Consider the following 24,164-nt stretch of genomic DNA (forward strand, 5'->3'; position numbering starts at 1 on the left):
GGGCAAGGGTCGTACCCCTGGGGGGCAAATTTATTTTAGGCCATTTCTGCCCCCCTGGGGAGGCAGATAAGCCTATTTTAATTAGGCCGATCTGCCCCAAGGGGGGCAGAAACCACTGGGCACCGGGGATTTTTGTTGTTGTTGTTGTTTTACAGATGGTGAGCGACCCCTTAGGCAAGGGTTGCGCCCCTGGAGGGGCAAATTTATTTTAGGCCATTTCTATTGTTATTAGGCCGCTCTGCCACCAGGGGGGGAAGAAACCTCTAGGCGCCAGGGCTAAAAAAAATTGTCTATTTTTTTTGTTTTAGTTTTTTTAGACAAGGGTCGCTCCCCTGGGGGGCAAATTGTATTTAGACCATTTCTGCCCCCCATGGGGGCAGAAACCACTTAGGCACCAGGGATTTGTGTGTGTGTATGTGTGTGTTTTCTTTAGGGAGGCAGCCCCTTGGGTAAGGGTTGCTCCCCATGGGGGCACATTACTGTTGGCCATATCTGCCCCCCATTGGGGGCAGATGGGCCTTTTTGTGGAAGGCCCATCTGCCCCAAGGGGGGGCAGAAAGCCCACCAGAGGCCCGGGAAGTTTTTTTTCTCCATAAATAAGAGGGTGGGGGTATGGCCATACCCCCACCCCAAATAAATGGGGCCAAAGTAGTTCTGCCCACTAGTCGGCAGATGGGGCAATTACCCCTGATCCACACCCCGGGGGGACAGAAAGTCTACTAGATGCCAGGGAATTTTAAAAAATTAAAAAAATATTGGGGTGGTGGCTATCAACCAGTATGGGCTTGGTTACGCCCCCACCTGAACTGAAGGGGGTAACAGTCTTTCAGCTCTCCCCCGCACTCTAAAACATCTTATCCCACAGCAAGCAAGAAGACATTTGATTATTTTGGGTTTTAGTTTTACATTTGGGCCATGAGACCTTGGCTTACTCTCAAAATCGTCCCACTTGGAATGGTGAGGGCTGCACTTTATGGACTTAGGGAAGCTGCCATGTAGAAAAATCCACAAAACCTAAGACACATCTGAAAACTAAACATCTGGGTGATTCCAGGGTGGTGTGTTTCACATGCACCCGCACCATTTTTGTACCCACAATCCCCTGCAAACCTCCAACTTTGCTGTTAATCACACATTTTTCCCACGTTTTTGTGATGGAACCTTCCGGAATCTGCAGGAATCCACAAAATTCCTACCACCCAGCATTGTCTCATCTATACCGATAAAAATTCTGCTGCACTTGTCAGCCTAAAAATGTTTTTTTGCACACTGCCCTTTTGGACCCCTTTTGTTCCCCCTCAATATCAACATGTTTTTGGCTCTTCCCTTTCACAAGCACTTGGTCCACCTACACAAATGAGGTATCATTTTTACTGGGAGACTGAGGGGGAACATTGGGTGGTATGAAATGTGTCCCCGTGCGGTGATCCCACACAGAAATGTGGGAAAAAATTGATTTTTTAGCTAAATTTGAGGTTTGCTGAGGATTCTGGTTAAGAAAACATTGGGGGATCCACGCAAGTCACACCTCACTGGACTCCCTCGGGTGTCTAGTTTTCAGAAATGTCTGGGTTTGGTAGGTTTCCCTAGAAGGCTGCTGAACCCAGGACCAAAAACGCAGGTGCCCCCCTACAAAAACAGGTAGTTTTGTATTTGATAATTTTGATGTGTCCAGATAGTGTTTTGGGGCATTTCCTTTCGTGGGCGCTAGGCCAACCCACACAAGTGATGTACCATTTTTATCGGGAGACTTGGGGGAACGCTGGATGGAAGGAAATTTGTGGCTCCTCTCAGATTCCAGAACTTTCTGTCACCAAAATGAGAGGAAAAGGTGGATTCTTTGTCAAATGTTGAGGTTTGCAAAGGATTCTGGGTAACAGAACCTGGTCAGAGCCTCACAAGTCACCACATCTTGGATTTCCCTAGGTGTCTAGTTTTAAAAAATGCGCTGGTTTGCTAGGTTTCCCCAGGTGCCGACTGAGCTAGAGGCCAAAATCCACAGGTAGGCACTTTGCAAAAAACACCTCTGTTTTCTGTGAAAAAATGTGATGTGTCCACTTTGTGTTTTGAGCCATTTCCTTTCGTGGGTGCTAGGGCCTACCCACACAAGTGAGGTACCATTTTTATCGGGAGACTTGGGGGAACACAGAATAGCAAAACAAGTGTTATTGCCCCTTGTCTTTCTCTACATTTTTTCCTTCCAAATGTAAGGCAGTGTGTAAAAAAGACGTCTATTTGAGAAATGCCCTGTAATTCACATGCTAGTATGGGCACCCCGGAATTCAGAGATGTGCAAATAACCACTGCTTCTCAACACCTTATCTTGTGGCCAGTTTGGAAATACAAAGGTTTTCTTGATACCTACTTTTCACTTTTTATATTTCAGCAAATGAATTGCTGTATACCCGGTATAGAATAAAAACCCATTGCAAGGTGCAGCTCATTTACTAGCTCCCTAGAGTTCTTAATGAACCTACAAGCCCTATATATCCCCGCAACCAGAAGAGTCCAGCTGACGTAACGGTATATTGCTTTCAAAAATCTGAAATCGCAGGAAAAAGTTACAGAGTAAAACGTGGAGAAAAATTGCTGTTTTTTTCACCTCAATGTCAATATTTGTTTATTTCAGCTGTTATTTTCTGTAGGAAACACTTGTAGGATCTACACAAATGACCCCTTGCTGAATTCAGAATTTTGTCTACTTTTCAGAAATGTTTAGCTTTCTGGGATCCAGCATTAGTTTCTCACCCATTTTGGTCAGTAACTGGAGGGAGGCTGAAAGCACAAAAAATAATAAAAATGGGGTATGTCCCAGTAAAATGTCAAAATTGCATTGAAAAATTGGGTTTTCCAATTCAAGTCTGCCTGTTCCTGAAAGCTGGGAAGATGGTGCTCTTGTCAACGCAAACCCTTTGTTGATGGAATTTTCAAGGGAAAAACCACGAGCCGCCTTCTGCAGCCCTTTTTTCCCATTTGTTTGAAAAAACAAAATATTCACTGTATTTTGGCTAATTTCTTGGTCTCCTTCAGGGGAACCCACAAAGTCTGGGTACCTCTAGAATCCCTAGGATGTTGGGAAAAAAAAGGACGCAAATTTGGCGAGGGTAGCTTATGTGAACAAAAGGTTATGAGGGCCTAAGCGCGAACTGCCCCAAATAGCCAAAAAAAGGCTCGCCACAGGAGGGGGAAAAGGCCTGGCAGCGAAGGGGTTATTGAGTTAGAGTTTGCTTTAGCAAAAAGAAAAGCAGTGATGTGCTGGTAGCCGGCAACAGCTCCCCCTAGTCTCCAGCAGAGGTAGACATCATTAAATGGTTAAAAGGTGAGAGCACTGTTCTTTGTAGAGAAGAAAAGAGCAATCTCCATAGGTGATTGATTGCCAATTTATGGGATAAGACTCACACTCTATCGAAACCCTTCAAGAAGAGGATCAAGATGTCCCTATGCACCAAATGTGGATGTGTTTATCCTGCTCTCTGTATTTTCAGATTCATATAGACCCAGCAATGGACTGGGCAGTAAAGACAAGAGGTAAAAAAAACATTTAGTTAGTTATACCCTTTTCACAGTGTGACAATCCTGCATAAAATTTGGCAGACATTCTGAAGGATTGGGATCAATTGGTATATCAAGCTGCCAATCGGATAGGCAAAGTTAAATGGAGGGCATAACATTTAATTTGCTTAAACTCTGGTGGCGACTGAGGAATCTGTATGAATTCTGGCAGCCAATTAACAAACTTCATCCAGTGCAGGTATTTCCGGTTTCTGAGCAGATCTAATAACAGGTGTGGCAGCGAGCTTAAGTGCTGGGTGGGGTGCACAATACTTTTGTTTCCTATTAACTTTGGAGATGCCTATTGGGACTAAATGAAATTTGTCAGACATTTAGTATGTTTAGTCAACTTTTGATATTTTTAAATTCTTACACATCCATCAGGGGAGAGGCAAAATAAATGGCGTGGACAGTGAAAGAAAAGTGCTAATTTGCATAAATCTGGAGTAGCTTGATTATTCCACACAGAATTTGGGAGACATTTACACGTTCAGCTTTCTATTGGTATGTCATGTTTCGAGCACATCCTTCTATGAGGGATGCAAACTTAAAAGGGATAAATAAAAGTTTCATTCTATAGTAACATGCTAGGGTGCAGCCACACACATCTGAGACCCGGCAAGAAGCTGGACTATGATTTTTTTCTCTGCCTGGATTCTATATCCTTGAGGATGACCTCAAAACTACGGCCCAGTCTTTAATTCTGGTCAGCAACTGATGACAGCAACTATCTACTTTCTGATCTTCTACATTTGCCTCCACTAAAGGTTGAGTTTTCACACAGGAGCAAAGCTGGATTCAGGTATGACATGATTCTATCATATAGCTCCTATAATGGTCAAGACGTTTCTTCAAACTATCCTGCATGGTTCATAAATGAATCCACTCTGGATCCTCCAACTACCTTGCTAAGAAACTGATCATCAAAACAAGACTTCAGCCTCACTGTAGTGCTGATCTTCTTCTATCCAGAATCCTGCACTTTCAAAAACAATTAGGACTTTAAAAAGAGTTAAGAATTTAAAACAAACTTTCTCGTCGAGAGCTCACAACATTTGCATCTTCATCCACTGAGTTATCTGAGCTATTCCTGCATTCAAAATATTCTAAAGAGAACTGAAATGTTTGTTTTAATGTCACACTTGCGTATGATCAGCCTTCTGATCCCATTCGCTGTACATAATTATCACCTGCCTAGGACCTTTAGTAGTTTTCAGTGGAGTACTCTGTTTCACTTAATCTTTGTGTACTTGTGGGACTCTCTTGCCCTGTACAAATGGAGATAAATGGTATATTCCACCATATTTATATGTAAGCATATGAGAAAAATGTTAACAGCCTGTCTGTCTCTATATGGCTATATGTCAAATACTCACATGTAACAGAACTTAGCTTTTAAACATTATACAATCAAATTTATTTTGGAAGCCAATTTATTTTGGAAAAGCTGGCCAGCTACTTAGCTATTCATACTCAATATTATTGGAAATCAACTTAGGGGATCGTTACTAGTTCAGGAATCTTGAGATTGGTTTTTCAAAGGTTGCCTTTGATTAGAAGTCCTTTTTTGTCAGGTTTAAACTTTGGAAACTTATTTTATGATTTCTTTTGATGATCTTTAACACCTGTTGTGAAATAAAATTAACTTGATCAAAGAAAGAGAATTGTCCTAGGCTGAACTTACCAGTAGTAAAAGACCACAGTTAAGGCAGAAAACATAAGCCCAGCAACAGCACTAAAAAGTAGGACATCTCGACTCAACAGCCTCTGCAAGAGGTTCAAGAGGTTTTCGAAGAAGATGCGCTTAGATGTTTTTGAATGGTCTGTTTGTCTCAAGTTCACAGGTGTCAGCAAATGGAGGATGATGGGGAGTACATAGGTCACTGGATAAATCTTCATATGTACAGATAGGCCATAGAACACTGCAGCGGTCAACACGCTTCTTTGCTGAATGAAATATAACATAGCCAGCACAAGAACTGCTACAACAGACTCTGCATTTCCTCTACTGGATACAGTCATTGGTAGGGGGTTGAAGAGCCAGAAGATGCAATACCAGTTTGCCTTGGTTATATCCAATCCACGTAAAACCAAAATCCTGGACATTAGATATGCAGCAATTAAGTCACATGATATAAAAATGATTTTTCCAAATATCTCAGTGAGGTAGATGTTTGGGGTGAGGATCCATGCCAGCAGAGGGGTGTAGCGGTATGTTGCCCTTTTGTATGGTGAAGCACCCTAAGGTTTATAAAAAAAGAAAAAAAAAAAAAAAGTTATTACAATTTAACCCAAAACAACACCTATGTTAACAATCTATATTTTAACCATTATCAAACACACTTTAGTGGTCAAATTATGTTTACATTTATGAATTGTTTAAATCGCATTTCCATTTTCGAGAAGTAAACAAGGATATACATTTAATATTTTGGACACTAGAGTACAATGTAAGATCTTTCAAGACGTGTTACCAATGGCCAGCAATCACATACTCCATGCTTCAAAGCCAAGAAGCTTTCACAGGAGTCTAGTTTACCACTGGACAGCCATTTTAAATCGGTGCAGACTCATTATTCTTCAGCACTTTTACTGAACATTTTATATACAAAATAGCATAAACATGGGAAGATAAAACAAAAGATATTAACACTGCTACTACCTCACAATAGATTTACAAGCGAAATATTAAGATGTTCATTAGATGTGCTAAAATAAAAAACTAAAACATAAAAATAACGCAAGCTCCTATATTTATAATTATAGAAATGCTATACTCTGTCTTGTTCTGTAACAAAAGCTGTGCCATTTATTCAGCTCTGTAATGTTTTGGGAGAAGTACTATTTGGTCATATCTCATAGTACATGTAAGGGAATGCCCCTTTTTACATGATCACCCCCAACATTTTGGGTTGATTCTTTTGGTTTATTGCCTCTGAGAGTGCACTAAGACCTGCTATCCAGACCTCAGTACCAGTTTTCCAACCCCTTGCAAAACGTATGTTTAACTAATAACCCCCAATAGGCATAAGCTGACTTACTTTTAGGTCCCCAGAATATGGTACCAAGGGCATGGAAGTTAGAGTGCCCACCCAGGGATGTAGCACTGGTTGTGCCAATCTGGGTGAGAAAATGTTTAACATTTCTCCCAGCCTGGCACTGTAGCCTGGAAGAGCAGTTTTAAACTGCTAGTTCAAATTTGCCATTTAAACCAAAGGCAAAGTCCTCACTTCCATTAACAATATATATAGTCCTCCCCTGAGGAAGGCCCAACCGAGCTCTAAGGAAGATAGCAGTATATCATCCAGTGGGACATGTACTTTAATATGTAGAGTAAAAGTACTGAAGCACACTTCGAAGTCCAGTATAAACAATTAGTATACACCAGTAACATATTCCAAAGTGAAGGTGACTAAAGGTTGTCACCAGACTGTAATAAGTAATATATAATATATTCCCTTGTACACTATCCACGTATAATGTAACATAACCAACAAAAGGATGTACTTTGTTTCGGCAGTGGGATGGCCATGGAAACCACAACATTTTGGGAAGATCCATCATGTCATGACAATCTGTATACAGACCACTTATTTTTACTTATAATGGTGTTGACCTATGGGAATAGTAAATACAATCTCTATATAATACCATATCTCACCTAGGCGATGATTACCTTTTCTGGGCAAACCTTTGGGGGTCTGACACCCAATTAGAATTATGTACTGTTCAGCTTATGGCTTTCCAAGTGTTTTTGCCCACACAATGACTTGGACTGTAAAATAATCCCCACTGATATACCTCCGTAAAAAAATGTTGTCCAGAGTATCTAATTTTTGGATCATTAGAGAAGTAATTTAGCTTGGGTAGACATTGCTGATCCAGGACGAATTTTTCTGGACAACATTTTTAAAAATGGGGGATGTGTTGCAGTGATGATGTAGTATTTTAGGAACCATGAGACCTATGTACTTCATTTTGGTGCCAAAACATAGGTTTTGGGGGTAAAGTAATCTTATAGAGACAGAAAATAACTCCTCAGAGAAACCCTTCTGCCATTTTCCAAAATGGCGGCTATAACAGAAGAACATGTATAGAAATGAAACAAATAATAAAGGTTTTTAATCCTTTTCTGTATACACCAAACAATGTTAATGATCTGAATATGAAAAATACATAATGTTCATCACTCCTGTTATAGACACATTACTTTATTTGTTTTGGCAATCGCTTGTGGTACATTTGCTCAATGCTGACCATCTGAGAAGAGCATATCGACAGGGACATCTTTTTGTAGCACATGTTTTGTAAGTACATGTATGTATAAGTTATGAGGGTAAAGGCTTTAGACATTTCATAGGTTTTAGCACCCCATCAATATCTTCTCAACCAAACTCACACAGATCTTTCTCTACATATGTATGATCCAAAACATTTACTTATCTTCTGATCAAGTAGAATGCTCTTTTACTGTGTCCACACACAGAATATGACATGAGTGGAAGGTCACTTAGCAAGATTGATCTCTTGAACTCATTGTACCGGAGATCATCAAATGTGTGATATTCGGAACTCATTTTCCACACACGCACAAGGTATTTTTCTACATCTTTAAAGTCAAATTCTTCTTCTGTCACAGCAAATCCTTTTTGAAACTTCACAGGTTCAGCAGGTAAAGCTCCAAGCTTTGTTCCAATTTTGCTCATAGTGTCATCAGCCATAAGAATATGTGCCTTGATAAGAACACTTGGCATCTCTGGGTCAAGTTTCTTGTAGAGAATATGAAGTGGGATTAAGTGTCTTCTCTCACTTGTTCCATAACGTACCTATTACTCTGACAATCCTTGACTTATGAACATTGCAACAAAACTAAGTGGCACAATAATAACATCTGTGTCATTTGACAGTACAAGGACTCGATTTGCACCATTTCCAACAGCCCACTCAACATGTGCCATAACACAAAGGTCAGCTTCCTCCAATTTGCTGTTAAGTTCTTGAACAATATGGCCTGTATCTTTGAGTATCTCTCTGCAAGCACCAGCTCCTCATTGACAATCATTTCACTTGCAATAATTGGAAATTCAGTTTTCACTGAAGTATCAGCAATGTTTTGGCGAGTTAGCAGCTCCAAGTTCATGTTGCTCGATGCTGACCAGAATTTATCAAGTTGCACGGGTATTGGTGTCGAATTGTTGATGGAGGCAAGGTCAGTTGTTCCATTTGTAGATATTCTGCTGATTCTCTCACCTTCTTTGACACGTAGTTCAAGATAACTGTCAAAGACAATGTGTAGTTCTTGCAAGGAGCACACTGACCTTGATAACTGTAGAACAGTCTGAACGACCTCTCCTAAGTTTTGCATGGATGAAATCTTGACCATTCGCAATATTGCGTATAGTCCACAACCACAGCAGTCCTCAATGCGTAAACCTTTTCAAACTGAAATTCTTCAGATGAAAGTTTTTTTTGAAGCTCTTGTACACGTTTGTGCTCCACTGGTTTGGTAGCAGCATCTCCATCAAATAATGCATGTGTTGGAAGAAGATCATGCAACAGAATGTCCTTCATAAATTCACCCCCTTCTTTTGCTATATCCATCGCTCTATGTGCTTGCATAAGTTGTTTTTTTGTTTTGTAGTAGCTGGTTGGATGAAACTCTTACTATGGTAATTAAAACGTGGAAATGTAGCTTTCGTGATTATGTCAAACAGCTTTTTCTCTTTCAATACAAGTCTCTCCTGCTTCAGCTAAGCGTATAGTTTTGATCCATTTTCCAGAACATCTAGTAGATGTGTTTTTATATCGTTATCCACATACTGTTTGATCACCAAGTTGTGCAGTCGCTGAGTCCTTTCAAAGGGGTTTTCCTTGTTGCTGTATGAAATTAAGAAGTTTTTCTACCTCTAGCTTTCATATCTCAGGTAGTTTATGCAATCAAATTTGCAAAACACAGTAATCAATGATTCCTTAGTCTTCACATGCAGCTCTCAATCACCTTCCCGACCAACATGTACCAAGGTTTTCACTAGCGCTGTAATGTGTAAAATATTTTCACTAGTACTTGCTAAGTTCAGACTTTTCTTTACATTCTTTGACAAACTCTACGAACATGTTTTTCAGGTTTTCGGATTTTGAACTGAGTGTATTGAATATTGCCTGGAATTGCATGTCTTTTGAATGAAGTGCACCCTGTGCCTTGCTCACTTCTGAGATAAGATATACAAAGCCTAAATTGTCATTCTTATTCCTGAAAGCATTCCAACACAATGTTTCTATAGCCTCATATATGAGGAACATACCTTGGAACGAACGAACATAATAAGTTCCACTCTAAACTGATTGGACAATTTCACATCCAAAGATTTCAGCCTCAATACATGCATTGACAATGCCACATTGAGATAACTTACTGCACACTGCAGCGCAACTTTTGTCACGTGTAAAACGCCCATCATTGGATAAAGATCACCAAAATTATACTAGATTGCTCATAAAAATGTAAACTACAATAAGGACACAGCTTCATCGCAGAAAATAGGCTAGTCTTCAAGCTGAGCACGTAGACTATGGACATTTTTTAGAGATGTGTAAACTTTGCGTAGTTTGTGACTGGAGATGGCATTACTGGTAAAAAATGTATTTTAAAAAAACTCGACCTTCTTCAGTGGGATGGTATTCTAGAAGATCAGTGCATGAATTCCAGCCCATGGAGGAACAAGCTTTTCTTCATCCTTCATTTCACACTGAATAAACAATATAATAAATTCAGTTAACTCAGCTTTGCCGACTGCAGCATCAGATAGAAGAAGGTCTACGTCCTCAGCCACTTTATAAATATCTGGTAGACTGGGACGTGATGATGGCTTGTGGTGATTTTGCACACATTGGCAAGGCAGCTTGGTTATACGTTTGCAGCTTTGTTTGTTTATGCCTACCCCTAACACAACTTGTTTTCCAGCAGCTATTTCTTTGGCACAGTCTTGAAAAGGCACCATGTCAGTATTGTGGGTTGGATGTTCCAGCAAAAGAAGAACTGTCTTCAAAATCAAACTTATCAAGAGCAGCAATTGTAAATACTTTCCTGGTAAAGAGACTTGGAAGTGGTGTGCTGTCGGATTCTCAAGATTTTACAGCATGAATTGCTAACAAGTTGCTGCTCCGTACTATGTCATTATAACTTGTTGATACACCATTCCTGTTCGTTAAAGGGATTAGCTCTCTACTTTTGCACCTGTCATACACTGCGTGGGCAGTCATCATGTTTAGTGGAATTTTCCTTTTGCAGTGATGTAATTAAAAAAACATGATTTGGAAAAGACAGTACATTTGCACAGCATAAACCTGTCGGTTCAATAGGATTGCCTTCCACTTTTTTGCTTGTATCTTCAAAGCTATCAATGTTGTTGGCTTCTGTTCCGAACTCAAGAACTTCAGTTTGTAACACCTTTGCTTTGTTGATATTAAGCAGTGAGATAAAAAATGTTAAGACAACATCAGGCATTCTTGTTAACTCCCATGATCTGCGTAGCTCTGAGGCACCACAAAATTTGTCATTCAGTCCAAAATCTAAATCTTTAAGGACTTTTCTTAAAATGTTTCTGCTGATTTTACTGCATCATGTGATCCTATTTTGGCAGCATAAACGTCAAGAGTCAAATCAGCTGAAAACACAATAAGTGGATTATTCTTTTCGTAAGTCTGACCAAACTTAATTCTGTCCATGCAAATTCTCACTAGAAAAGTCCTAATTTCATTATTATGGCTCAATACAGTTTCATCAAAGTTGACCATTATGTCTCTGTTCTCACCGATTGTGAACACGTAGCCAGCACTCATAAGTGGCTTTAAAAATTCACTTGCTTTTTCAAAGAGTGCAAACTTAACTGAAGGCTGGCAGTTACGTTGCTGCTGTGAGCTCATTGTACATTCGTATTTTCAAATGTAAGCATGCATGCAGTTCGGGTGGGCATACAAATCCGCTGCAAATACATTCACCTTGCTGTTTAGATCATTACTCAGCTGAAAACATAATCTTGGAAGAATCTAGTTCCAGATAAAAACATGTTTGCCCCTTGAAACTCACATACTCTGTACTTTGTTGTTTCGTGAATCCCTTTGGCGCTCATTCTGGCTAAACCACACGTAACACATGAAGATCTTTTGCTTTCTGATCAGTTGTTGGAGGTCCGCAAGGGATAGACATCCATCTTCTAAGTGGATGGGCATTGGGTTTGGTTTTCGTCACTTTCTCATAAGACTTGGATTCTTGTTGTGATTCACTGGTTTTTGCTATTTTTTAATGAATTTTTTCCAGGCTTTTTTCCATTGTATACGACTTGTAGCACTTGTTACAGTTATAAAATATTTGATCGTCGTCACCCATCTGTTTCAATCTTTTGTAAACCTCGTCTTGACGTATCGATGTTAGCTTTTCTTTCGGATTAATTTGGCATATTTTTCTTTGTTGAAGGAGTCCTCAGATTTTGTAGTTAGCAACACTCTGTCACGAGGTAAAGATCCTCTGCTATTACCTGCTTCGCTCATGTTTGCGAATCTGAATCGACAGAAAACCTGAAACAAAAACAATATTAAAATAATTTTACCAATATGATGTCTAAAATACATCATTACAGAGCTGCCATTTTGGAAAATGGCAAAAGGGTTGCTCTGAGGAGTTATTTTCTATCACTATAAGGCTACTTGACCCCCAAAACCTATATTTTTACACCAAAATGAAGTATGTAGGTCTCATGGTTCCTGAAATATTACATAATCACTGCAACATATCTGCCATTTTTAAAAATGCCATCCAGAAGAAAAAATTTAAAAGCCCTGTATCAGCAATGTCTACGTAAGCTAAATTACTTCTCTAATGGTACAAAACACATATCAAAAATGAAAAACTATGGACAACAATTTTCTTCCAGAGGTACATCAAGGAGACAGGACTAATGCCAGTATACTTCGATCTTTTGAGACGAAGGTCCTCATTATGATCTTGGCGGTCTGGGCCGCCATGCTGTCGGTGGCGGTAAATACTGCCATCCGGCATGGTAGCCCAGACCGCCATATAATGACTCGCCCAAAACCCCACGGCGGAATACACAGCCACCTGCAAGCAGCGCTGCCCTCCGGATAATGATACCCATTCCGCCAGCCTTTTCCCAGCAGTTCACACCGCCAGGGAAAGGCTGGTGGAATGGGTATCTTGGGGCGATTTGTGGGACCCCTGCACTGCCCATGGAGCCCCTGGCATGGGCAGTGCAGGGGCTCCTGTGCAGTGCCCCATCGCGCAGGTCACTGCCAGATTTACGGGCAGTGATCTGCCCGACGGGTGCAGCTGCACCCGCCGCACACCAACATTGGCGGCGGCTCCATTTGGAGCCGCTGTCAAGGTTACGGCCCAGTGGGGAAAACATTACACGGCCGGCAGTGGGTAGTCACACTGGCGGTCATCTATTGACCGCCAGCGCGGATCTCAGTGGTTTTAAACGCTGAGATCATAATGAGGGCCGAAGTTCCATCTTTCAGTAGCTCACATGGGGCGTGAATGATCCATTTGAATACATTCACTATATTACCACACCTCTTGGGGCAGTTCGGACCACTTACGGTCTTACTGTGTCTATTGTAATACTAGCTAGTATGGGGAGCTGTTTCCTGCACCAATATGGTTGACCATGAGCAGGGACAATAGCTGTATGGTAGTCCTCTTTTTATGCCCATGTCTACCGCTATAGATCGGCAGCTACTTAAGCACACGCCGTACACTGCATGCACGACTTCAATTACAGACTGACACAACGTACGAGATAGGAGTATCCCCTAATCTAGCATGTGACATCACACTGTGGAGAAATTTGTCTGTTGATCTACGAGTTGGGCAGGGGTAATATGTTGCCCTCTCTCTCTTTTAGGCTTATCAAGGCCATATGGATCAATTGTCACGCAGCTACTTTGCCAGCAACATCACTTTAGAGGTATGATTTCTTTGGCTTAACTGTAACATGTTTATGTTTTGTACTCACTCAGAGCAACAAAGACCTCAACTGAGCCATGATGCATTGACTTTCACTGTGCCTAACTGGGCTTCACATGATTATATTCTAGCTACATCGGGACTGAAGGCTTCTAATGTCTAACATTGAAATTGACGCTTAACTGCAGATTACTGTGATGGCAGAACTACTATTTGAATCTGAACGGATCAGATGGAATTTATGGGACTCGAAGTGTAGGAATTTTGTTGCACAACAGGTGAGGAGGGCAGATCACATGTGACACTATTCAGAATAATTGTAACACTGATACTAAAAATGGTAAGGTGATACGTGGACACAGTTGCGCTTCGTTTTTCATGTAATAATTTCAATATACGAGGAGCGTTCAACTTTTCATATGCAGCAGCCTGGAGGGGACTGGCTCCAGGGGTTTGGTCTAAATGAAAGGCGAGCTTACACTTACTAATATAAAAACATAGTCCCTTTTTGACAAATACTCTGGTGGTCTTTCTACAGATTCTAGCGACATTGACCTCTTACTTCATGCCATTTTGCCATTCGGCTCAACACACAACTACAGGTATTCCAGAGCATCTGTTTCACCATACAAACTGATCAATACCTCTATGAGACACCACTTCTATTCTTGGTTGCGCTGACCACAAAAGGAATATTATAAGCAGGCACTTGGCTGCAATTTCATTTAATCCCTTTTCTGGTGTGTTTCTAGATTTGGGATGAGGGCACTTCTTTGCAACTCTGGAGACTCACATCTCAGACACTGAGTCAATTTTGTTTTTGCATGGTTGTTTTCACTATGGGCTAAGTAGGTGGTCTTCATTCTCTATGCACTTTGGTCCACAGATCTTTCTACATGGGTGAGCCATAATTGTTCAGCTCTTTTAATGATCTACTCCCTTTGAGAGTAATTGCATCTTTTTCCTTTGTCATCCAAAACTCACAGTAACGTGAAACTTCTTGTATATATCATTTGCAGTCTTGAAAAACTCTAAGTGATGAAAAAGGTGCCAGCTGCAGTTTCTTTGATGTTGTGTTACACATACAAGGACTATGGAGAAACCTGAAGAATAAAAACAACCATTACTGACCTTCACTTTGGAATATGTTATCGGTGTATACTAATTGTTTATACTGGACTGCGAAGTGTGCTTTCGTACTTTTCTTCTACAAGTTTACCATTCTGGGACTCTGCTCCAGCCCGGTCCCATCAACCCTGGTAGCAGGGTGATCAAACCATGAGAGCACCAATCTATGGACCGTTCCCATCGTAACAGAATATGCATCCTCTAACTGTTGGCCGCATCTGCATGTGCAAAACCTATAAAATAGCCTTCATTCTATTGTAATTATGTACTTTAACACCTTCGCTGCCAGGCCTTTTCCCCCTCAGGTACCAAGTTTTTTTTTGGGCAATTTGGGGCAGTTTGCGCTTAGGTCCTCATAAGCTACCCACGCCAAATTTGCGACCTTTTTTTCCAACATCGTAGGGATTCTAAAGGTACCCAGAGTTTGTGCGATCCCCTGAAGGAGACCAAGAAATTAGCCAAAATACAGCGATTTGTTTTTTAAATGGGAAAAAAGGGCTGCAGATGAAGGCTTGTGTTTTTTTCCGCTGAAAATGGCCTCAACAAAGGTCTGTGGTGCTAAATTCTTCCCAGCTTTCATGAACAGGAAGACTTGAATCAGAAAACCACTTTTTTCAACACAATTTTGGCATTTTACTCGGACATACCCCATTTTTACTATTTTTTGTGCTTTTAGCCTCCTTCCAATTAGTGACAGAAACGGGTGTGAAACCTGTGCTGGATTGATCCCGGATAGCAAAACATTTCTGAAAAGCAGACAAAATTCTGAATTCAGCAAGGGGTCATTTGTGTAGATCCTACAAGGTTTTCCTACAGAAAAAAACAGCTGAAATGAAAAAATATTGAAATTGAGCTGAAAAAACAGCCCTTTTTCTCCAAGTTTTACTCTGTAACTTTTTCCTGTGATGTCAGATTTCTGAAAGCAATACACCGTTACGTCTGCTGGACTCTTCTGGTTGCGGGGATATTTAGGGCTTGTAGGTTTATCAAGAACCCTAGGTACCCAGAGCCAGCCAATAAATGAGCTGCACCTTGCAATGGGTTATCATTCTATACCGGGTATACAGTAATTTGGTGAAATATAAAGATTGAAAAATAGGTACCCAGAAACCCTTTGTATTTCCAAAATGGACACAAGATAAGGTGTTGAGAAGCAGTGGTTATTTGCACATTTCCGAATTCTGGAGTCCCTATACTAGCATGTGAATTACAGGGCATTTCTCAAACAGATGTCTTTTTTACACACTGTCTTACATTTGGAAGGAAAAAATGTAGAGAAAGACAAGGGGCAATAACACTTGTTTCGCTATTCTGTGCAGTGGGGGCACCTGAGTTTCTGGTCCTGGGCTCAGCAACCATACAGGGAAACCTAGCAAAGCCAGACATTTCTGAAAACTAGGCACCCGAGGGAGTCCAGGGAAGTGTGACTTGCGTGGATTCCCCAGTGTTTTCTTATCCAGGATCCTCAGCAAACCTCAAATTTAGTTAACCTCTTAGCTGCTGGGCCTTTCCCTCCCTCCAGTGCTGAGCCCTTTTTTGGCTATTTGGGGTGGTTCGCGCTTAGGCCTTCATAACTTTTTGCCCACATAAGCTATCCACGCCAAATTTGCGTCCTTTTTTTCCAACATCCTAGGGATTCTAATGGTACCCAGAGTTTGTGGTTTCCCCTGGAGGAGACCAAGAAATTAGCCAAAATACAGTGATAATTTTGTTTTGTTTTTTTAAAATTGAAAATAGGGCTGCCGAAGAAGGCTTGTGGTTTTTTCCCCTGAAAATGGCATCAACAAAGGGTTTCTGGTGCTAAAATCACCATCTTCCCACCTTTCATGAACGGGCAGACTTGAATCAGAAAAACACATTTTTCAACACAAATTTGGCATTTTACTGGGACATACCCCATTTTTACTATTTTTGGTGCTTTCAGCCTCCTTCCAGTTAGTGACAGGAATGGGTGTGAAACCAATGCTGGATCCCGGAAAGCTAAACATTTCCGAAAAGTAGACAAAATTCTGAATTCAGCCAGGTGTCATTTGTGTAGATCCTACAAGGTTTTCCTACAGAAAATAACAGCTGAAATAAAAAATATTGAAATTGAGCTGAAAACAACAGCCATTTTTCTTTGTGTTTTACTCTAACTTTTTCCTGCAATGTCAGATTTTTGAAAGCAATATACTGTTATGTCCGCTGGACTCTTCTGGTTGCGGGGATATAAAGGGCTTGTAGGTTCATCAAGAACCCTAGGTACCCAGAGCCAATAAATGAGCTGCACCCTGCAGTTGGTTTTCATTCTATACTGGGTATACAGTAATTCATTTGATGAAATATAAAGAGTCAAAAATAGTTATCAAGAAAACCTTTGCATTTCCAAAATGGGCTCAAGATAAGGTTTTGAGGAGCAGTGGTTATTTGCACATCTCTGAATTCCGGTGTGCCCATACTAGCATGTGAATTGCATGGCATTTCTCAAATAGACTCCTTTTTTACACACTCTTATATTTGGAAGGAAAAAATGTAGAGAAAGATAAGGGGCAATAACACTTGTTTTCCTGTTCTATGTTCCCCCAAGTCTCCCGATAAAAATGATACCTCACTTGTGTGGGTAGGCCTAGCGCCCGCGACAGGAAATGCCCCAAAACACAACATGGACACATCCCATTTTTTGACAGAAAACAGAGCTGTTTTTTGCAAAGTGCCTACCTGTAGATTTTGGCCTCTAGCTCAGCCGCCACTTAGGGAAACCTACCAAACCTGTGCATTTTTGAAAACTAGAGACCTAGGGGAATCCAAGATGGGGTGACTTGTGGGGCTCTGACCAGGTTCTGTTACCCAGAATCCTTTGCAAACCTCAAAATGTGGCTTAAAAAACACGTTTTCCTCACATTTCGGTGACAGAAAGTTCTGGAATCTGAGAGGAGCCACAAATTTTCTTCCACCCAGCGTTCCCCCCAAGTCTCCCGATAAAAATGATACCTCACTTGTGTGGGTAGACCTAGCGCCTGCGACAGGAAATGCCCCAAAACACAACGTGGACACATCACATTTTTTCATAGAAAACAGTGCCTACCTGTGGATTTTGGCCTCTACCTCAGCCGGCACCTGGGGAAACCTAGCAAACCAGCACATTTTTGAAAACTAGAAACCCAGGGGAATCCAAGATGGGGTGACTTGTGAGGCTCTGACCAGGTTCTGTTACCCAGAATCCTTTGCAAACATCAAAATTTGGCCAAAAAAACACTTTTTCCTCTCATTTCGGTGACAGAAAGTTCTGGAATCTGAGAGGAGCCACAAATTTCCTTCCACCCAGCGTTCCCCCAAGTCTCCCGATAAAAATGGTACCTCACTTGTGTGGGTAGGCCTGGTGCCCGTGACAGGAATAGATCACACAACGGTCAATGTTGGTCCTTACATGAGGCAGCTGTTGACCCTGGGGTGATCAATTCCTGACGCAGGCACTAGGTGTAGGCACTCAAGTGGGGGTAGTGTTTTATCAGGACAAGTGAGGAATCACTGGGTGGTAGGAATTTTGTGGATCCCATCATATTCCTGTAGTTTGTGTGACAGAAATGCGAGAAAAATAGAGTTTTTATTCAACATTTCAGCTTTGCAGGGTATTCTGGGTAAGAAAACTTTGGGGAATCCACACAAGTCACACCTCTGTGGACTCCCCCGAATGTCTAGTTTCCAGAAATGTTTGGGTTTAGGGTGTTTCTCTATATGGCCGCTGAACCCACGACCAAAAACACAGGTGCCTGCCTTACAAAACCAGTTAGTTTTGCGATAGATAATTTTGATGTCTCCACAATACGATTTGGGCGGTGGAATTTGGGGCTGAACTAAATTGGGGAGCTCTCAAGAGAGCACTCTCTCTCTCTCTCTGCTTGCCGCCGCATTCACCTGCTCTCTCGGTTGGGCTAACCCACTATTACCCAGTTGCACAGACTGCTTGCGAAGGGACAGCAGGACTGTCCTCATCACCTCCCTCATAATGTACTGGAAGAGGAGTTATCAAATGGGACTCCTCCGACTGAAAAATCACTCCCAGAGTCTGCGCCATTGTCCTATCCCTCAGATGCTGTCTCAGTATCTGATGTCTCAGTCTCTGATCCTATGTCAGAGCTGTCCTCTATAACCCGAGTGACGGCAGCAGTCATCCATCAAGATGCCATCTCTGCTATTGGCTAAACTGTTGCTCTAAAACACTAGCCTACGTAGACAGTCACAGAAATCGATGGTGTGTGTGAGATACGTGCAACAGTAGAGGCCACCTTACCTGCACTTCTTCGCTCAATCAGCATGTTCTTTCAAAACACTCAAAAAACACCTTGTCACATACCATTCGTCACAGTCTTTAGCACCTCCTGTGCCCAGTCCAACAATCATTATTGGTGCTCCCACTCCCTCCTCCTCGGATTCCCTTATTACCACCCAGCAAAAGTGCCCTTCATCTCTCCATAGCCGCCCTCCACCCCGCACATACATTTCATTTGTATGATAGCGCAGGTAATGGCTGACTTTACTAATGTACTCAGCTATTTACATAAAATACAGATTTGCTCTTTGCAGTAGGCATATAAACCTTCTGCGCTTCTTTATGGCACTAAAACTGCCACTAGACAAGTCTGACCCTTTTCTAGCAGAAACATAATCACAATACTTACTTGACTTTTTTATTGCTGCCTAAAAGCTACAGTTGAAAAGCGTCAGTTGAAGTATGTGCATTGCTTTGAAGACATAAGCTGCAACTGCAAGACAACTGGTGGCAAATCTATATCTATATCTATATATATATATATCACTTTTATATGTGGGTCTGGTTTTCCTGGGGGCCGATCGCGTCCCAGAGGGAAACCACACACGTATTGACAAAAGTGATATATATTGAGATCTATATATATATATATATATATATATATATATCTACATAGATATATCTATAGATCGATCTATATATATATATATACACACACACACACACACATATATATATACACACACACACATATATATCTATAGATCTATCTATAGATATATCCATGTAGATAGATATATCTACATAGATATAGATATATATATATATTTTTTTTTTGTTGTTGTATGGTTTCCTTGGGGGCCAAAATGGCCCCCAGGGAAACCCTACAACAACTAAAAAAAAAAAATATTGCCCCCGGGCTACCCCCTGTCCATTTATTTTTCTTTTTGTTTGAAAAAAATGCCTCGTAAGAAAGGGGAGACTCTCCCCTTTCTTACGAGGCCTTCCAGAACGTGGGGAAGGCCGTTTGTGGCCGTTTTCCCCATCAGAGCAGGAAGCGGCCTCATAGTTACTTCAAAGGGCAGGTGGGGGGCAGGGGGAGACACAGAAGAGCTTCCGTGTCTCCCTGGGAACAAAAACAAAAAAAATAAAAATACTCGGGTGCGACGCACACGAGGATTTATTAACCCCCTCCCTGGTGTCGGCCACTGGTCGTGACCCGCACCAGGGAGGTAGTGCGGGCGTCGGCCAGTCGCCGACACCCGCATTGAAAGGGTTAAATAATACACATTTTTCCCACATTTCTGTGTGGGATCACCACACCGGGACAAATTTCCTTTCACCCAACGTACCTCTCAATCCACCGGTGAAAATTATACCTTACTTGTGTAGGTGGGCCAAGTGCCTGTGACAGGGAAGAGCCAAAAATATTTTGAAATTGAGGGGGGAACCAAAGTGGGTCAAATGGGCAGTTTGAAAAAAAACATTTTTAGAACAAGTGGGGCAGAGTTTTTATCAGTATAGTTGAGACAAAGCTGGTGGTAGGAATTTTGTGGATTCCTGAAGATTCTGGAAGGTTCCACCACAAAAATGTGGGGAAAATGTGTGATTTCCAGCAAAGTTGGAGGTTTGTAGGGCATTGTGTGTAAGAAAATGGTGCGGGTGCATGTGAAGTACACCACCCTGGACTCACCCAGATGTTCGGTTTTCAGATGTGTCTAGGTCTTGTGGATTTTTCCACATGGCAGCGTCCCAAAGTCCAAAAAGTGCAGCCCTCACCATTCCAAGTGGGACGATTTTGAGAGGTACCAAGCTCTCATGCCCCAAATGTAAAACCAAGCCACAAAATAATCAAATGTCCTCTTGCTTGCCATGGGATAAGATGTTTTAGTGTGCGGGGAGAGCTGAAAGACTGTTATCACCTTCAGTTGGGGTGGCGGGGGGGCATAACCAAGCCCATACTGGTTGGTAGCTACCGCCACACTTTTTTAGTTTTTTTAATGCCCTGGCATCTAGTGGACTTTCTGCCTCCCGGGGTGTGGATCCGGGGTAATTGACCCATCTGCCCACTGGTGGGCAGAACAACTTTGGCCCCATTTATTTGGGGTGCGGGTATGGCTATACCCCCACCCTCTTATTTTGGAAAAAAATCATCCCTGGTCTCTGGTGGGCTTTCTGACCCCTTTGTGGGCAGATACGGGCAACAGTAATGTGTCCCCATGAGGAGCGACCTTTGCCCAAGGGGCTGCCCCCAAACAAAACACACACACACACCAATCCCTGGTGCCTAAGTGGTTTCTGCCCCCTTGGGGCAGATCGGCCCAATAGAAATAGGCCGATCTGCCCACGAGGGGAGCAGAAATGACCTAAAATAAATTTGTCCCCCAAGGGGAGTGACCCTTGCCGAAGGGGTCGCTCCTCTTGTGTGAAATTGATGCAAAAAATAAAAAACTCCCTGGTGTCTAGTGGTTTCTGCCACCTTCTGCCCCCAAAGGGGGCAGAAATGGCCTAAAGATTATTTTGCCCCCAGGGGAGCGACCCTTCCCTAAGGGTTTGCTCCCCACACGTGAAACTGTCAAAATAAATCCCTGGTGTTTAATGGTTTCTGCCTCCCTTGTGGGCAGATTGGCCTAATCAAAATAGGCCGATCTGTAAGAATAGAATTAATTTTGCCCCCAGGGGAGCGACCCTTGCCTAAGGGGTTGCTCCCCACATATATAAAAAAAAAAGAAAAAAAAAAAAAAAAAGGAGTTGCCGAGGGTAAGACCAGCTCGTCCTGGGCACCTTATGGGTTAGAATATGCCCTAACAGTAAAAACTCAAAATTGTTGATTTACTGTGCAAAAGCTAGTAGCCCCATTGGCTAGTACAGATTTACAAGCTGATGTCCCAGATCTGCTAACTTCTGAAGAGAACTACTAAAATGGGTACTTCAAGGTATCAAATCAATCATGGCATTAAATAAGACTTAATGCCCAAGTCGACTTTAATGTCCCTTTTAAAGAAAAACAACTTTTAGAAGGTTGACGCTCTGTTGCCTAGTTTACCCAGTGAAGTTCACAGTTGCTGGCCACCAGACAGCCTTCTGCTCTCTTGGGATGAACAACAGAAGACTGCCACAGAAGGTGTTTCCTTCACCTTTCAGGAAGCCACATAGGATGTTGGCTAAAAGGGCAAATTTCAAAGGAAAAGCCAATATCATGGGCAAATGACATTCACACTCGAGAAGGGCTGCCCTTTTGTTCAGATAGAGGGGCTGGTGGCAGGAATAGAGGGAGGGGAAACCAGTTGTCAAACCAGTTTTCCTGTGGATGTGTATCCCACAGGTAGTCACACCTCTAAGGTGGGCTACCAAGCTTCTAAAAACAGAGGAACAGTTCAGACATCTTGGGAGTGGGCATAATACTGCACTCTGCAATTGCTAGATGCGAGACATAGCCAGACGTCGTCACAAAGCGGGAGGAATCCTGATAACCTCTTGGCTAGTGACTGCATCATCCCCACAGGGCACTTTATGGGGATCAAAATGGCACCCCTAGCAACCTGAACCGCAGATCTCATCAGGACTGGAGGGAAGACTGAAGAAGAACTGCCCTGCAGACCCGTGGACCTGGTAAGAGAGGCTGCACCAGCTGCAGGACTGCACATGCTGCTCCTTGGGCTTGCATACAGAGAACTCTCCCTGTGGGGCCTGGCACTCCATAGCCCCAGACTGAAAAGGTGAACCAAACTGGTCAGTTGGCTGACCCCCCCCCTGCTAAAGCACCAGTGCCATAAAACTTGAATTAGCTAGCCATGGCTAGTCAGCAGCCACATGCAAGGAATTGCCACTGACCACCGATGTGCAGCCAAGAAGACCTCCCCTCAGGACTCAAAAGTTGCCCCTGTGTATGCAGGACTCGGGAGAGTCCTCAGAGTGTGGACTGATCACCACAGATGGACACTAGCCCTCACTAAAGGAAACCTATGAACCCACTATGACCGGAGATCAGTAGCCCAGCCGCTGCTGGACTTCTACTGGCCCAAAGAGGACTTTGTGGGACGCCGACCCCTGTAGCCAAAGTCGTCCCACCTTACCTGAGGAACGAGAAATAATCGCAAGAAGATCCCCATCGACTTCACAGTATCCTATATCCTCAGCATCATGACCACTCCATTTAAGTCTATGGCGGTTCTGATTTAAAATGTGGAACTGGACATACGACTGCTTTGGTGACTACGTAAACTGTCCAAATACTTCTTATTGGCCTCCCTGACCTTCTCTCTGTCTGACTTGGTCGCATGGTTCAGGCCAGAGTAACCAAACACAACTCTTCCAAATGTTATAGTTATCTAAGCTTGTTAGCGTTTCAGACTAAAAAGCTGAACTTGACGTTTTCTTAAAAAATCTATTTCTTTTGAACCCTCCAGTGGATTTTGTGCATCTTGGTGTCTACAAATCCGTAAATTTTTTATGTATCTTTATTAAGTGGTGTCATATTTCTTCCATGCTGTGTGACTTTTGTGATCTGTTCTTTGGTGCTTCTAAATGCTTTACACTATTTCCTTTGTTTAAGCCTTGCTGCTCAAAGCCACAGCTAGCTTGGGTTGAGCAAAAAGTTTAACATGCGAGCAAGACTGGACCCATGATGGTTTTGTGAGTGTATTATGGTCCTAGGTTGCTTGTGTTCCATTTGAGAAAGGACCTGACTTGGCAGTGCAGGCCAGACTGTTCTGATTTAAGCAGGGTCGAGACTGATTTCCATATAGCTTGGTCCAAACGGAGGTGACATGGTGTGCAAAGTAATGATGGATTGGGGTGCGGCTCAAGTGATTCCCAGTGGCTGAGATTTATTCAAGCATCCATCCATCCATCATTTTTTTGTTAACTTTAGTGAGTTGCTGGAAATGGGGCCGGTATGCCCAGAAGTGGGCCCCAATGCACACAATCATTGGAATCAAGCATCCTAGGACCGGTTTCAGGGTATCACCCTTCATCAGCTTGGCTAGCTTGGTGCAGTGAGCACGGGATCCACGTCTGGGCATACCCTTCCCATTATACACTAGTATAAAGATGGCAGCTGAATGAGAGAAATTCATCAATACATAATCCATTTGTCAATGGTAAACAATTAGCAGCTTGATGTGGAAGTCACCCGCCGCCTTTTCTATTTCACTCCAAGCTCTAGAACTACTCCTCACTGATATCTGATGTAATCTTCATATCAAAAGAGTTGAAATCAGAACAAATGCATCGTAGATGTGATAATTTGTG

General features: G+C 42.2%; 1 protein-coding gene across 3 annotated transcripts in view; it reads right to left on the bottom strand.

The window, feature by feature from the left end:
* The window catches only part of PIGM (phosphatidylinositol glycan anchor biosynthesis class M), a 190,729-nt gene that overhangs the window by 113,971 nt on the left and 52,594 nt on the right, over window positions 1-24,164 (bottom strand). For all 3 annotated transcript variants that reach the window (XM_069219464.1, XM_069219465.1, XM_069219463.1), the window contains one exon: window positions 5,237-5,793. In XM_069219464.1, coding sequence (XP_069075565.1) covers window positions 5,237-5,793 — 557 coding nt within the window. The remainder of the gene's footprint in view (window positions 1-5,236; window positions 5,794-24,164) is intronic.

The sequence above is a fragment of the Pleurodeles waltl genome, chromosome 2_2, assembly GCF_031143425.1.
Source record: "Pleurodeles waltl isolate 20211129_DDA chromosome 2_2, aPleWal1.hap1.20221129, whole genome shotgun sequence".
NCBI classification, from domain to species: Eukaryota; Metazoa; Chordata; class Amphibia; order Caudata; family Salamandridae; genus Pleurodeles; species Pleurodeles waltl.